This window comes from Cucumis sativus, chromosome 3 (genome assembly GCF_000004075.3).
Source record: "Cucumis sativus cultivar 9930 chromosome 3, Cucumber_9930_V3, whole genome shotgun sequence".
Classification (NCBI taxonomy): domain Eukaryota; kingdom Viridiplantae; phylum Streptophyta; class Magnoliopsida; order Cucurbitales; family Cucurbitaceae; genus Cucumis; species Cucumis sativus.
Genome location: NC_026657.2, coordinates 22797401 through 22810964, shown reverse-complemented (window position 1 = coordinate 22810964; position 13564 = coordinate 22797401). Strand labels below are relative to the sequence as shown.

At 32.9% G+C, this 13564-nt stretch overlaps 1 protein-coding gene across 1 annotated transcript; it reads left to right on the top strand.

Annotated features, from left to right (window-relative positions):
• Positions 1-257: 257 nt before the first annotated feature.
• LOC101211621 (cytochrome c oxidase subunit 5b-2, mitochondrial) lies at positions 258-6944 on the top strand. Its single transcript, XM_004151195.3, has 6 exons — positions 258-598; positions 766-851; positions 1173-1223; positions 5517-5583; positions 5729-5808; positions 6366-6944. The coding sequence occupies exons 1-6, from the start codon at positions 421-423 to the stop codon at positions 6426-6428; spliced, it is 525 nt and encodes a 174-aa protein (XP_004151243.1). The 5' UTR covers positions 258-420; the 3' UTR covers positions 6429-6944.
• Positions 6945-13564: the final 6620 nt, after the last annotated feature.

The window sequence follows — 13564 nt, the reverse complement described above, 5'->3', positions numbered from 1 at the left end:
ATAAGTGGTACAATGACCAAATAATATATATTCAAATAGTAACTATTATAGCTTATTGAGTACTATAAGGTATGGGCTATAATTAAACACGAATTAGAATTACAATGACCAAATTTAGCCTCAAACAACCTTTTTAAAGTAGAAGTTGAAAAAATATAATAAATTTGGAGTTGAAAATGAAAATTTCATTCCCAATTTAAAAATAGGAGCGGCACGTGCGACACATTTTGAGTCGTGCGAAATCAATTTGGTTAATCGCCACCTCCTCTTGACCAATTCCGCCTTTTTCTTTTCTCCCATTTCCAAAAGCATAGAAGCTGGTGAAGGGCGAGAGAGTGAAGAGCAAACGAGAGCCAAATTCGCCGTTCAAGAGCTGCGACCTGAGATCATACCCCGAAAGTTCACAGATTTCAATCTACCATGTGGAGAAGATTGCTCTCTTCGTCTCTCAAATCCTTAAAATCACTTCCCTCATCATCTACGCCTGCATCCGCTCCCTTGGGATGCATTTCCCAAGCCCCTCGACTCGCTGCTGCTTCTCATCTTTCTCCTTCCTCGACTCTCCCGCTTTTCGCTCGCCATTACGCCTCTGATTCTGGTAGATCTTGCACTTTTCTTCGGATTTTATACTCTCTCCATATATATGTGGAATTAATTGGTCGTCTCATTATTAATCGATTACTATCGTACAGTCGTGTCGATCTATAGTATGAGTAGGAATGCTGTTTTTATTTTCTGTGGTTGTTAATTGACTTTTTACTGTAGCTGATACTGGTCTGAAGAAGACGGTTGAGGATGTTATGCCAATCGCGACCGGACACGAGCGTGAAGAGCTTGAAGCTTCGCTTGAGGTGAAATTTCTTGTATTTTCTTGCTTACCTGGATCTCTTTCCGCTGCGTGTTGTTTTTCCCACGCTTCATTTCACGTTGTGAAATGTACTGGATTAAGGAGTAGTTTAAAATTTATGAATTCATTTTGATTGTCAAACTGAGCCTGGTATGGTAATTTTCAGTTTCGGAAAGCCAGGTTAAATTTTTTTCCTTTCATTGGTTGGTTCATTTTAATTTTCCAACTGTGCGGTTTATGTTCATATTTTTTATAAGCTGGCTTCTGAAGGATGTATTTTTAGTATTGGATGCAAGTCTCATTTTAGTTGGTTTAACGTTTGCAGGGAAAAGACATTCTTGACATAAACCATCCTATTGGCCCTTTTGGAACTAAGGTTGGTGTAGTTGCTTGTTTTGTCATTGCTAGAATTAATTTCGATGCTTTAGCTTTTATTCAAAGTTTCATTCCATGTAGATTTCAAGGCATGGCAAGAGCAATATTTATTGAGTTTACTGCTTTCACTTGAATTTAAGCTGCAGCTTTGTTGTGCTTCATTGAGATCTCAGACACTCGAAATATTTGCAAACTGATTGTTCTGAATTTTGGTTTGCAGTTTTTTTCCCTTCCATCTCCTGAATATCCATACCATTTTTCTTTCATGCTCTGTTGCACATCGTAACTTAGTAAACAACAAGAAAATTCAAAGTGAATGAGTTTGTGGATTTATATGCTTAAAAAATTAGTTAGATGTATTTCATTCCCAAAATTTTTTATTTTTGTTAGATGTATTTCATTCTCAATATTGTTTACTTTTTCCATATACGTGCCTCCTTGGTATATGTAATGAGTGTTTGATGCATGTCTAACAAATGTTGGTCCTGTGTTGAGTTTGTACAACTAGACACATCTATTTTACTTTTAAGTGTCCTATGTTGAGTTTGTACTAGTCAAAAGAGTGTCTGAGTGTCTAAGTGTCCGATACATGTTTGAGGTGGACACACCAGCCAAACTTAAGTGTCCATGCTCCTTAGCATTTAGAAACAAGAAACTATGCGAGTTCTAATATTGGTCTCACTCCTAGCACTCCCTCGTAGGTTTTTGTTGTTCTTCTAGAGTCTCTCACCTAAATCAAGTCTAGAGATAAGGTCATTCAAAGAATCTTAGGCTTCCTTTTAAAGAAATAACCGACAATCTTATGCTCTTCTTCTAAAGCCTAATCTTGTATATCCTTTTCAACAATTTTAGTCTTCTCTGGTTTAAAAATTTTGCAGTCTTGAAGAGTTAAATGTTTGTGATTGGCTGTAAAAACTGTCTCTTTTGCTTCCATTCTTTGAAGTCTGAACTCCAAAGTGTTGATTATTTATTACAAAGCATATGAACTGGTGAATATACTTCTCAGTGTTGTGATCTTTTCATAGTTTTTGTGCCAATGCCTCTTCACTTCGATGTTTTTTTGGGTACTTCAACAGATGCATTCTCTCTGTAGTTTGGATACCATTGGTATTTGGTAGATTAACTAATCAGTGACAGACTGCCGTTTGGTTTTAGATGTATGAGTTTCAACTCTTTGTAACAACCATTATGGGTTGGTCTACTGTAAAAGAGGAGACATAGTCTCAATAATTAGCTAAGAAGTCATAGGTTTAATCAATGGTGACTACTTGCTTAGGAATTAATTTTCTATGAGTTTCCTTAACACCCAAATGTTGTAGGGTCGGGCGGGTTGTCCTTTGAGATTAGTCGAGGTATGTGTAAGTAGGCCCAAACTCTCACGAACATATAGAAAAAAGTTTGAACTCTTTGTTGCACAATTTGGTTAGAAACTTTTTACCTCATTTTGGAAGATAATTTTTTAGATTGGAAAGTTGTTTGCGGAAATAATCTTATTATATCTTGCTGGTCTGGAAATGTAGCAAGGATACATCGATTGAGACCACGGATGTCGAACCTTGGCTTTGTCATTTGGCTGGAAGCTTTGTCCTTAGTCTTTCAAAGTTGGAATATAGGTTGCATGAAGTAAGGTTCTCCTAATCTTTTACCAACCAACATTGGAAGAAGAGAATCCATAACATTACAAGGGCAAACAAAACTAAAGTTTGAAACTTTTGAAATTTTTGCCTAGCCTTAGAGATATGGGAGTTCAAGAAGAGATGTGTAGTGGATTCTTTATTTTTTTTTGGGAAAGAATGGCTATGTTGGATACAAATAAGAGGTGATCCTTCTTGAGCATAATCATATTGAATTAAACCCTTTGAAGAAAGCAGACTAAAGAAACACCTTGTACTTTCTAGGAACCTTTGGTATGCAAAACCTTTTTTCATAAATCCAAGAGAAGGGAGGGTTTTTTCCTTCTCTATCCCTCCCTTCCTCCCTCTCTCTCTTCCCTCTCTCCCCCCCTCTCCCCTGAAACCACAATATAATAAACATAGCAAACTGAAAAGGCACTAGAAGTGGAATTTCAAACTCTCAGAATCCTGGTTTTAAGGAAACTGAAGACAAACGTGATAATAAGGTTCACCCTCTCTTCGATTTCTCTGGTGCTGTGCTACTTTCTGTTATTTTTGAAATGCAACTTTGATGGTGATTAGCCTTATCCCACAAGTCTGGAACCAGAGTTTTTTTGAGCTGGTATCCTAATACAATCACAAGCTAACATCATCACTGAAGGTTGTTTATGTTATAAGTTATTCTACCATATACTTCACCAAAATCTGACTGATGCACCATTTCCAATTGGATCAACATAATTGTAATAGATTCACTCCAGAACAAACATATCAATAAGACCTTGAGTTTTTATTGGAAAAATAGGAACGTCTCATTATAAATTTGGGTCACTGCGTATCTGCTAGCAATCACTATATGCCAAAGAGAACATATTCCCTGGGAGATCTCCATAACCACTTGCGAAGAAGACTAATGTTTTTGAGTTTGATGCTATGATTGAACCTTCATTCATAAGAGAGAATAACCAGAGACCACATCAACCAAACAAGTGATTACTCCTTTGCCATTTGAACCTTATCAAAAGAAATTCTTAATATGTCGTTCTCTGAAATTCCACCTCTTCAAAGGGAATGCTAAAGACTGAAAGAAAGTATCAGGAAGATTGGTGAAGATTTGCTCTAAAATTCATGTCTCATTGTCTCTCCTCACACACACAACATTTTTTCAAATAATATAATTAGTCTTCTGTCAAAAAAAAAAAAAAAATCATGAGTAGAGAGGCCATTGTTGAATATATGATTAACATCAGTGAATGTTGAAGATGAAAACACTACAGCACATTTTCTTTGCAGAATTACCATGAAACGGGAGATTGGATGAAGTGTCATTCAATTAGGTCAATCTACGTCCTTTGGAAAGGAAATTGTGCTCTTCTCATTTTTTAATTTGTCTAGAATAGGCTGCCAAAATACTTTGAGAAGATAGTTTTCGATATAAAGGGATCCCCAAGTAACCATTAGGCCATTCACCCACCTTACACCCCTGTTTGTTTGGAGCAGAGTCCTCCCGAAAAGTTGCAGGAGATACCCAAAAACTTAGGTTTTTGGCTGTTTGTTTTAAGACCAGAGCCTCCTTCAAATCGCCCAGTTAAGGGAAAGAGATTACTAAGATATCTTCTTTGTTGGTAGAGAGAGACCACAACAAGTGAGGCGAGAGAAATTTTAAGATTTGGATTCTTTTCCATTCCAATATTTAGACCTAGTTCGATAACCATGTAGGTCCCATTTGGTAACCATTTCATTTTTAGTTTTTGTTTTTGAAAATTAAATCTATTTTCTTTCAATGTCTTCCAATGATTTGTATCTTTCTTAAATACAATGGTTGACTTAACCAAATTCCAAAAATAAAAACAACTTTTTGAAAGCTACTTTTTTTAGTTTTTAAAATTTGGGTTGGATTTTTAAACCATCGGTAGAATACTTGAATGTAGATAACAAAGGAAGAAAGTTGAAAATGAAAGTAGTGTTTATAGACGTAATTTTAAAAAACAAAATGATTACCAAACAAGGCCTTAGTTTCTTGTTTTTGATTTTTGAGAATTGTGCTTGTTTTTCTTACAATTTCTTTGCCACGGTTTACGTATTGCCAACCAAAACAATTCCAGAAAAGCAAAAATAGCTATTCAAATACTATTTTTTAAAAAAATAACTTGGCTTTGTTTTTGAAAACACTCCTAAAAGCATTTAACAAATTAAAGAAATCAGTAGTGGAAAGTAGTGTTGATAAGCTTAATTTTGAAAACAAAAACTAAAATCAATTGGGTTATCAAACGAGCCTTGTTGTTTTGATTCCTTATTTGAAATAGTGTTGTCTAAGTGAATCTGTGATAAAATATGTTAAGTAGATCTACTTTGCATTGCTGCCATCTAAGTGGGGATTCTTACCGAGATTTCTCCCACTTAAGTAGATCTATGGTTTATGCTTATTTTGTAACTATGATATTGACTATTCACTTTTATGCTCTTATAGAAAAACTATTCACTTTTATGTGGTGGTTGATTTTCTGATCAGTTGTTTAATGATCCAAGGCTGACTTTTCTTCTATGGAAAGAACCTGTAACTTTCATTGCATCTTATGGTCCGTGCTTTACACATAAAAAGCTGTGTTTGAGTATATGAATGAAAAGATTTTCTTGCGTGACTTGTTTCTGGAAGAAATCTTATACTTGTATTCCTTTAGGAAGCACCTGCGGTTATCAAGTCATATTATGATGAAAGAATAGTTGGATGTCCTGGAGGTGAAGATGGTGAGTACTTGCAATCTCTTCCTTTCCATGGTTTTTCGCATCATTTGTGCAAGTCTGACCAAATGTTACATAGGCTAATTTTGTGTTTCTTTTATTACACATTAGAATTTCCATCTTACTTCTGTTGCTTCCTTTCTAATTGTAGAGGATGAGCATGATGTTATCTGGTTTCGGCTGAGGAAAGGAGTGCCACATGAGTGCCCTGTGTGCTCGCAGTACTTTGTGGTTAGAATTCATTTTAAACTATTATGTTATGTTGATATTGTATATTTCTTCACAAAATTTCAATTGGCATTTTCCAATCAGCATGTTCGGCTCCTTTTGGAGGGAAATGACACGATACTCAAAACTCAAAACTACTAAAATTGCAATACTATAACTATGGAAAGTGTTTTTAACTAATCTTGCAAATAGTTTTCAAGATTATTTTTTGATGATTGTTGCCTACATAACCAAAAATGCTTAGATCAAAATCATGCTTTTTGAGAAATAAATTATTGTTAATCTTTCAATGTGTGTGTGTGTACTAATAACTTAGTATTTGTTATGTTTTAAAAAAAATGCGATATAGGAATTAAGAGTTCTCTCCCTCTTCCATGTTATCCTATACTCCTTTGATAGGATGTAGGCATTAGTGGTATATTAATAGCTTTGTTCTGTATCTTTCAAAGAACAAGGCTTTTTTCAAATAAGCCTATTCATTTGGCATCCTAATCTATTTCCTATTCAAAGACCAGACTTTTGCCTCTATGATTTCACTAATTGTAATTTGTGTTTCACAGCTGGAAGTTGTGGGACCTGGAGGATCGCCCGATGGTTATGGAGATGATGATCACCATCATTGATCAACAGTTGTCCTTGTCGAGAATAAAACTTGGCTTTTAGAAGAAACAAATATCACAATTGGTGCAGTTCTTGTTTAAAGCTGTGTTTTGTTTGTTTTCTACCGTTCCTTGTTTCTTTTGCAGTTCCTTCAGCAACAAAAAGGAATTCTGAGTTTTTTCAAAGTCAGTCGCGGACACTGGCAACTCATCTGCTAGAAGTACAATTTTTTTTAATTTTAGCTTTTCTTCTATGAATTTCGTAATAATTGAAGGCATCTCAATTCTTTTCCAACCAAACTCATTGATCTTAGAAAATAATCTATTGTGAACCTGCGGAAAGAAATCGATTTTAGGAAGTTTGAAATGGCTGTATGGGAAGTGGCTTTAGATGCCCCAACTCCTTGCCACTTTTTATTGCAAATCTTGTCCATTGTGTTTTGTTGTAATATTTCTTTTTCATAACTCTTCTTGATGTCAATGTTGTGCTTCAAGTCTTTTCTCATAATTCTTTTAAAGATCTGTGATGCTCTTTACTTAGTTTGGACTTTGTTGCTGAAAGTGATATATGAAAATTTTGGGAGTTTTTTTCCTTTTGGAAATCTTAGAAGTTCGTTGGAATCATAGTTTTAAATTTCTGAACTATTCTGTAATTTGTTAATGAATATACTGAAAAAAAGAAGTTTAAAATATCTTTCCTGCAATAGCAAATTGCAATAATTTTGTTTAAGGGTTTTAAATAGTAAAAGTAAATTAAAATATTTACGAACAATACTAAATTTATTGGATTCTATCTATGCCTGTCCATTCCACTTATGGAAGGATATTAGTGACTATAAAAGTTGTAAAAGTTATGTACTAATTACTAATTTTCATATATATATATAATTAGAATTGATTCGTAATTATGTTTGGTTTCAGGTTTTAAAAGTTAATTCAGACTTATATTTTTTAATTGAAAAATAATTGTTTAAATATTTATAGTTAAGATCTAATTCTATTTATTTTTATTGTTGAATTATTATATGCATGGTTCATATATGTCAATATATAAACATTGAAAGAAAATTTTAAAGATATATAATTAACAATTTAATAGCAAACAATTGTTTCAATATTTAAAATTTAAAAAATTCATAAATACCTAATCGGCAATATTTTACACCGTTCCTTTTAAATCAAGGGTTGACAAGAAAAATGACAAATTAAGAGGTTTACTTTGAGAAAATAACAAATTTATTTTTAAATTGTTAGAATAGCAAAATTGAAAAATCTAAAAAGTAAATAAATGAAACAATTTCTCAAATGTCCCTACCCAATTCAAAAATAGTTCTAAATACAATTGTCCACCAAAAACCCAAATACCCTATAATTAAATAATACATCATTGTTGAAGTTGTACATGTTTAGATATTCAAAGCCGAAAAGAATCCAACTTTACTACCTTCCATTTTCGTAGATTCCACCAAATCTTCAAAGTCTTCGATCATTTACAAAAAAGATCGAAGTTTCAAGTTTTGTCCTTCTCAAAACCTTCAAAGTCTTCATACATTCGGTGCAAATCAAAAAAAAATCTTCTTGCCAACCATCTTCTTCATCAAACCGATTATAGATTTTTTTTCGTTTCGTGCAAATGTGAGTTTCTTCAACGGATTTTCTTCTTCACTCATTTAAATTACAGCAACAGTATATCCACTTGATTTTTAGAAAAGATACATTGTATATCACAAAACCCCAACAACAAAAAAGTTACTAAAATCCGGCGACTGACGGTGACTGGAAGTTTTGGCATAATCGGTGAACTAATGTAGAGGAAGGAGACCGGTGCTGCTGGGTGTCACAATCGTAGTCCTTCAAACACGATGTGAACGATTGTGCGACACTTGTTCTAGCTCGACGAACAAGTCAGCCGATCAAAATCCGCAAATCGCGGACAACTTTAACACATGCTTCAACCTCCCGTCACGTTCTTGGAAAATATTTTTAGAAAACGTGAAAGAGGATTAAATTGATTGAAAACATTGTTAAAACAAGCATTGAAGACTGTCAATTGCAATAAGAAAGCATAGGTTGCAAAGAGTACGACAAGGCTTGGGCGGGGATTCAACAGGTATAACTCCCCTATAGTACATTTTTAACTTTTTCATCTCTGGCAGGCTTGCATATGCAAAATGCCGAAACGTCACACCCAAGCATATCGACTTGAAATTGAAGGCAACTACCTAAACTACGTACAAGACATAAAGACAAGATAAATTGGGGCTAATCGGAGCATACGGCCATAGGTAAACACACCTTGGACAAGTATGTCTGTTACACTGGGCGTGCGACACGCAAAGGAACAAGCGGCGCAAAGGCGTTCGGCTTCGGATGAAATAAACATGCGACTAGAAGCGTGCAGCGGAGGAGATGTTTCCTTGCAGCTTAGTTCTCGATCAACAGAACGGAGGAGATGGCTACAAATGTGGAGATCTTGACTAGACGAAGAACACTCGAACGGAGATGGAGGTGTCGACGGCAGTTAGGGTTTGGTGAAAGTGAAGAAGATGATGAATAGTAATAATAATATTATTATATTATTATTTTCCCTTAAATATCTTCCTTTTTTTTTTCTTTCTAATTTAAATAAAACAAATCTTTTATTCTCAATTAATTCCTTCAAAAAATAAAATATTCATTTTTTATAAATATTTTGGAATATAAATAATTCGAAAATGTTAAATTTATGCTTGCTATTATTTTGGAGATATAAAGATAATCTTAGCACGATTTTAGGGATGATAAAATTTTTAATTCAAATTATTATTAACAATAACCATTTTATAAATTTTTAAATCAATTTTAATATTTGAACGGTTTCAAATCAAAATTTAAAATATATTTTTAAATAACAATTATGGAAAATAGATAAACGATATTAACAAGATAATCCTAAAATTTTGAAATTATGTTTGACATTATTTTAGGAAATCAATCAAGTACCACGATTATAGGAAAAAATCAAATTTTTCTTAGAATAATCATATATACATTAAATGCATCAATCATAATTATAGGGGTAAGATACAATTTTAATTTTAACAACCACAACTAAATAAATTGTTAATTACGATTTGAAACCAACAAACAAGAAATTTTGAAATAAATTGCAGGCTTAAATCCAGGGGATGTTGATTCAATCAAATTCATTTCGAAAATAAATATTTATTTAATATTTTTACCCACCTGAATGATTTGCAAATACAATGTACTCGTGATTGTGGGTTATATTCCATCATAATCCATCATTTTCACATACACAAGTACATTGTATCTATCGGATAAGAATTTTTCTCTATCTAAGTAAAATCGGCTAAAAATATAAAAAAGTGAAATTATTGTATTTATATTTGACATAAGTTTAGGGAAGTATCTAAAATTTAAATTCAATTTGTTATTAAAACTATATCATGTATTATTTAATAAATTGTACAAAATAATATGTTTAGTTAAGATTTACTAAATTTGGATGTTATTTACAAAATACAGTGAATTTGTGCTATTTTCAACATCATGTCTCGTTTTTTTGACCTATTGAAATAAATTATATTTGAAATATGTGAAATCAAGATGTAGTATCATTCCCTATCTTGATGACCAAATTTTTTTATCTTTTTTTGTGTGTCCCAAATCTATTGATTGAAATATATTTGTATAAGATGACTATAATAATGGATCACAATTATGGTGTATTTGAGACTCCTACTAGATAAAAATAAACGTAGATATTAACATAATTTAAAAACACATCTCAAAATAATTATTGCTACCATTGGCACAATGAAATAATTTTTAAAAAATAAAAATCAACAAATTAGCACGATTTTAGGGAAAGATAAAATTTTAAATTCAATTTGTCAATACTTATTTTGGAGGTATTTAAATACAAAATTTAAATTCAATAATTTTATAAATATTTTGAAATATAAATAATCCAAAAATATTAAATTTATGTTTGCCATTATGGTAGGGATAGCAATCCAATAACACGATTTTAGGAGAATTTACACGAATTTAAAATTAATTTTTAAATGATAGTAAATAATATGTATATAAAATGTTTCTAATTCAATGATAATTACATAAGAAGATTGCATTGCCCCATTTATTCCCTAAAATAATGCTTAACAATTTATTGTTATTAATATGGTAAATCTGAATATAGAATAATTGTTATTACATAATTATAGGAAGATACACTATTTACATGAAGTTGTTATTACATAAAATGTATAATTTTAGGTAAAAGATATTATTTTAAATTCAAATTTTTGAATCTTCCAACGAAACCTTCAATTAAGCAATAGAACAATCTGTTAATGAATGTAGAATTTAGTTAGATGAGATCAATAGATAAAATAAATATTTATTTAATATTATTATAAAATTGAATGATATCCAAATACATCGTAATTATGTGTTATGTTTTATTGTTTTACGGTTCATAATTACATTGTAATTAACAAAATGATATTCATTCTATCAAAGGGTAAAATCGGTTGAAAAATTCTCAAAAAAAATATATCTTTTGCAATTTTGCTAAAAATTAAATTATTTTTTATGTTTGCTATTTTTCAAACTCCACTCTATTATTTTGTCATTCTCACATATTTCTCTTAAATTAATTTGAAATAGTTTTATATTTTTTTTAAATCAATTTTAGTTGATGCCAAACACATTATTGGAAAGAAAAAATGATTTTGGCAAAACAGAGATAATTTCTAAATTGTGAAATTATTGAAAATATTTAAATTTATGACTTCCGTAAGTTTTATCATTATTTACGAGTGATCAAAATTTATATAAATTTACTATATTTGGTAAGATATTTTAGTTTATCTTATATATCTAAAAAAACTAATGTATTTTTAAAAGCTTTTGCTATCACCTTATGGACTTTGTGGGCTATTAATTTGTCATGATCTTCCTAAATAGGTGGAAGAATTAAGTTATTTTTCTATTTATTGTTTTTGATTATTTATTTTTTTAATAATGTCCAAAGTTTTAGCAAGTACTAAGTTAGTGGGTTACTAATTTTTGCTTCTTTTTAGACTATAAATATTAGTCCATCAAATTGAATAAAGGTAAGAAGTTCCATTTAATTTTCTCTCTCTCTTGGCAATATATCTTACAAAGTATTTATCTTTGCTTTCTTCAAGAAGAGTGCGTGAGATTTTATAGATCTTTTGTTGTAAAACCAACATTTGGTATCAGAGCAGGTTGTCTTTTCATCGCATATTCCAACGAAGATGGCAAGCATCTCGCAGCAAACAAAGGAGAATGGTGGAATGTCGATTCTCTACCCGATGTTAACTCCACACAACTACGACGAGAAAGGCAGAAGCAATCCTCGTTGCCCAAGGAGTTTGGGAAGCAATAGAGCCAGCGAGAGGAGCCGAAGTGGATGTGAAGAAAGACAAGAAGGCGCGTGCATGCATTCTCCAATGCATCCCGGAAGATGTGCTTCTACAAATCGCTAAGAAGAAGACCGCAAAGGAAATATGGGATAGTCTCAAGACAAGGTACTTGGACAGTGAGCGGGTGAAGATGGCGAGAGTTCAAACCTTGAAGAGTGAGTTTAATGTTCTTCGGATGAAGGAAACCGAGACGATTGATGAGTTCGCAGGAAAAATCAGCGGATTAGCAAGCAAGTTCACCACCCTCGGAGTTGCACTTGAGGATTCATCATTGGTCAAGAAGCTCCTCGATTCCGTCCCCGACAAATATCTTCCCATTGTCGCCGGAATTGAGCAATTTCAAGATCTCGAAACTGTTGGAATTTTTTGTCCTAAAACTCGTAGTTTGTAAATCATATTCTGTTCAATAAAGTTGTTATTGAAAAATTAAATATTATAATCTTAAATCCAATAAATCAAGTTCCAAGGCTATTTTTTGAATAAACTTGAACTTTATGTGTAAACATAAACGTGGATCAAGTTCGAGTATATAGCCTAAATAGTCTATAGTATATGAAATAAAGGTTGGGCGCCTTATTTAGAGAAACTATGGATGCAGCCCACTTTGTAGTACAAACGAGGTGATCCTAATCGTTCATGTAGAGACATGAAAGTGGGGGCATCCTATGTAAAATGTTTACATAAGACTGAACCATGAATTAGTCATTTTTACGTTATAACACCGTTTACTGTTTAAAACTGACTATCTCAATTATTGATGACCTAGGTAACTTAGTCTTAATCCTGAGTTAACTATGAACTCCTGTTCACACGAGATTATCCTTAGATCTGCATAGGTGAGGGCAGCTCATCAGCGTTGGCCCAATAAGCCTCCCATTTCAGGGGTAAGATCGGGTGGATAGCTGGGAACATAGGGTACAAGATGGAATTCACTCCTACCCGCTTTAGGGTTAGTAGATAGGTTGCTCTCTTAAGCACTGAATCCAAGTCTTGAACAAGGGGCCCCACCCTCTCATTGGCCCGAGAGGGATTAAGTTTATAGGTTGAACCTTAAACCAATTGTTCAATAGTGGATTAGTGGGACTTAAGGAGCAAGATGTAATCTTGGGGGTAAAACGGTATTTTGGCCCAGCCAAGGTTACGAGCAACCTGTGAAGGATTAACTTACTGATTATGGTTTTATCAAATGGACACAAATATATCTATAGTGAGGGGAGTGCAACTACGGGACTTTAGTGGAATGACCCGTTAGTTAACGAATGTGGGTGAGGGATTTGTGGCAGCACATCCCACGGTCTCTTCCATTAGGTCGCACCGTGAGATTTCTATAATATGCCTGCTTGTCTGCCCTGGAGCGACGTTCCCTTCGGAGGGTTGTATTATAGGATTCGGAACACCGCGAACTCCAAAACTGGATAGGATTTCTTAGATTAGTTTTCATAAATGATTCTAATCTATAAAATCTGAAAATGGTGGGTAACACTTACAAGAATTACTAAGTTGTTAGTATATTCTTGACTAAAGTAGCGATAACTAAGTGCTATAAAGAATAAAGAGTTATTCTTGAGATAGCATCTAGTCAAGATTGTCTTGGTTCAAAGGAGGAATAATCAACTACCCTTCGGAGAAGGTTGTTCTAAACCTTTGAAATATTGTTGCAAAATACAAATAATGAAAGGGTACATTATTAGTAATTGCTAAATT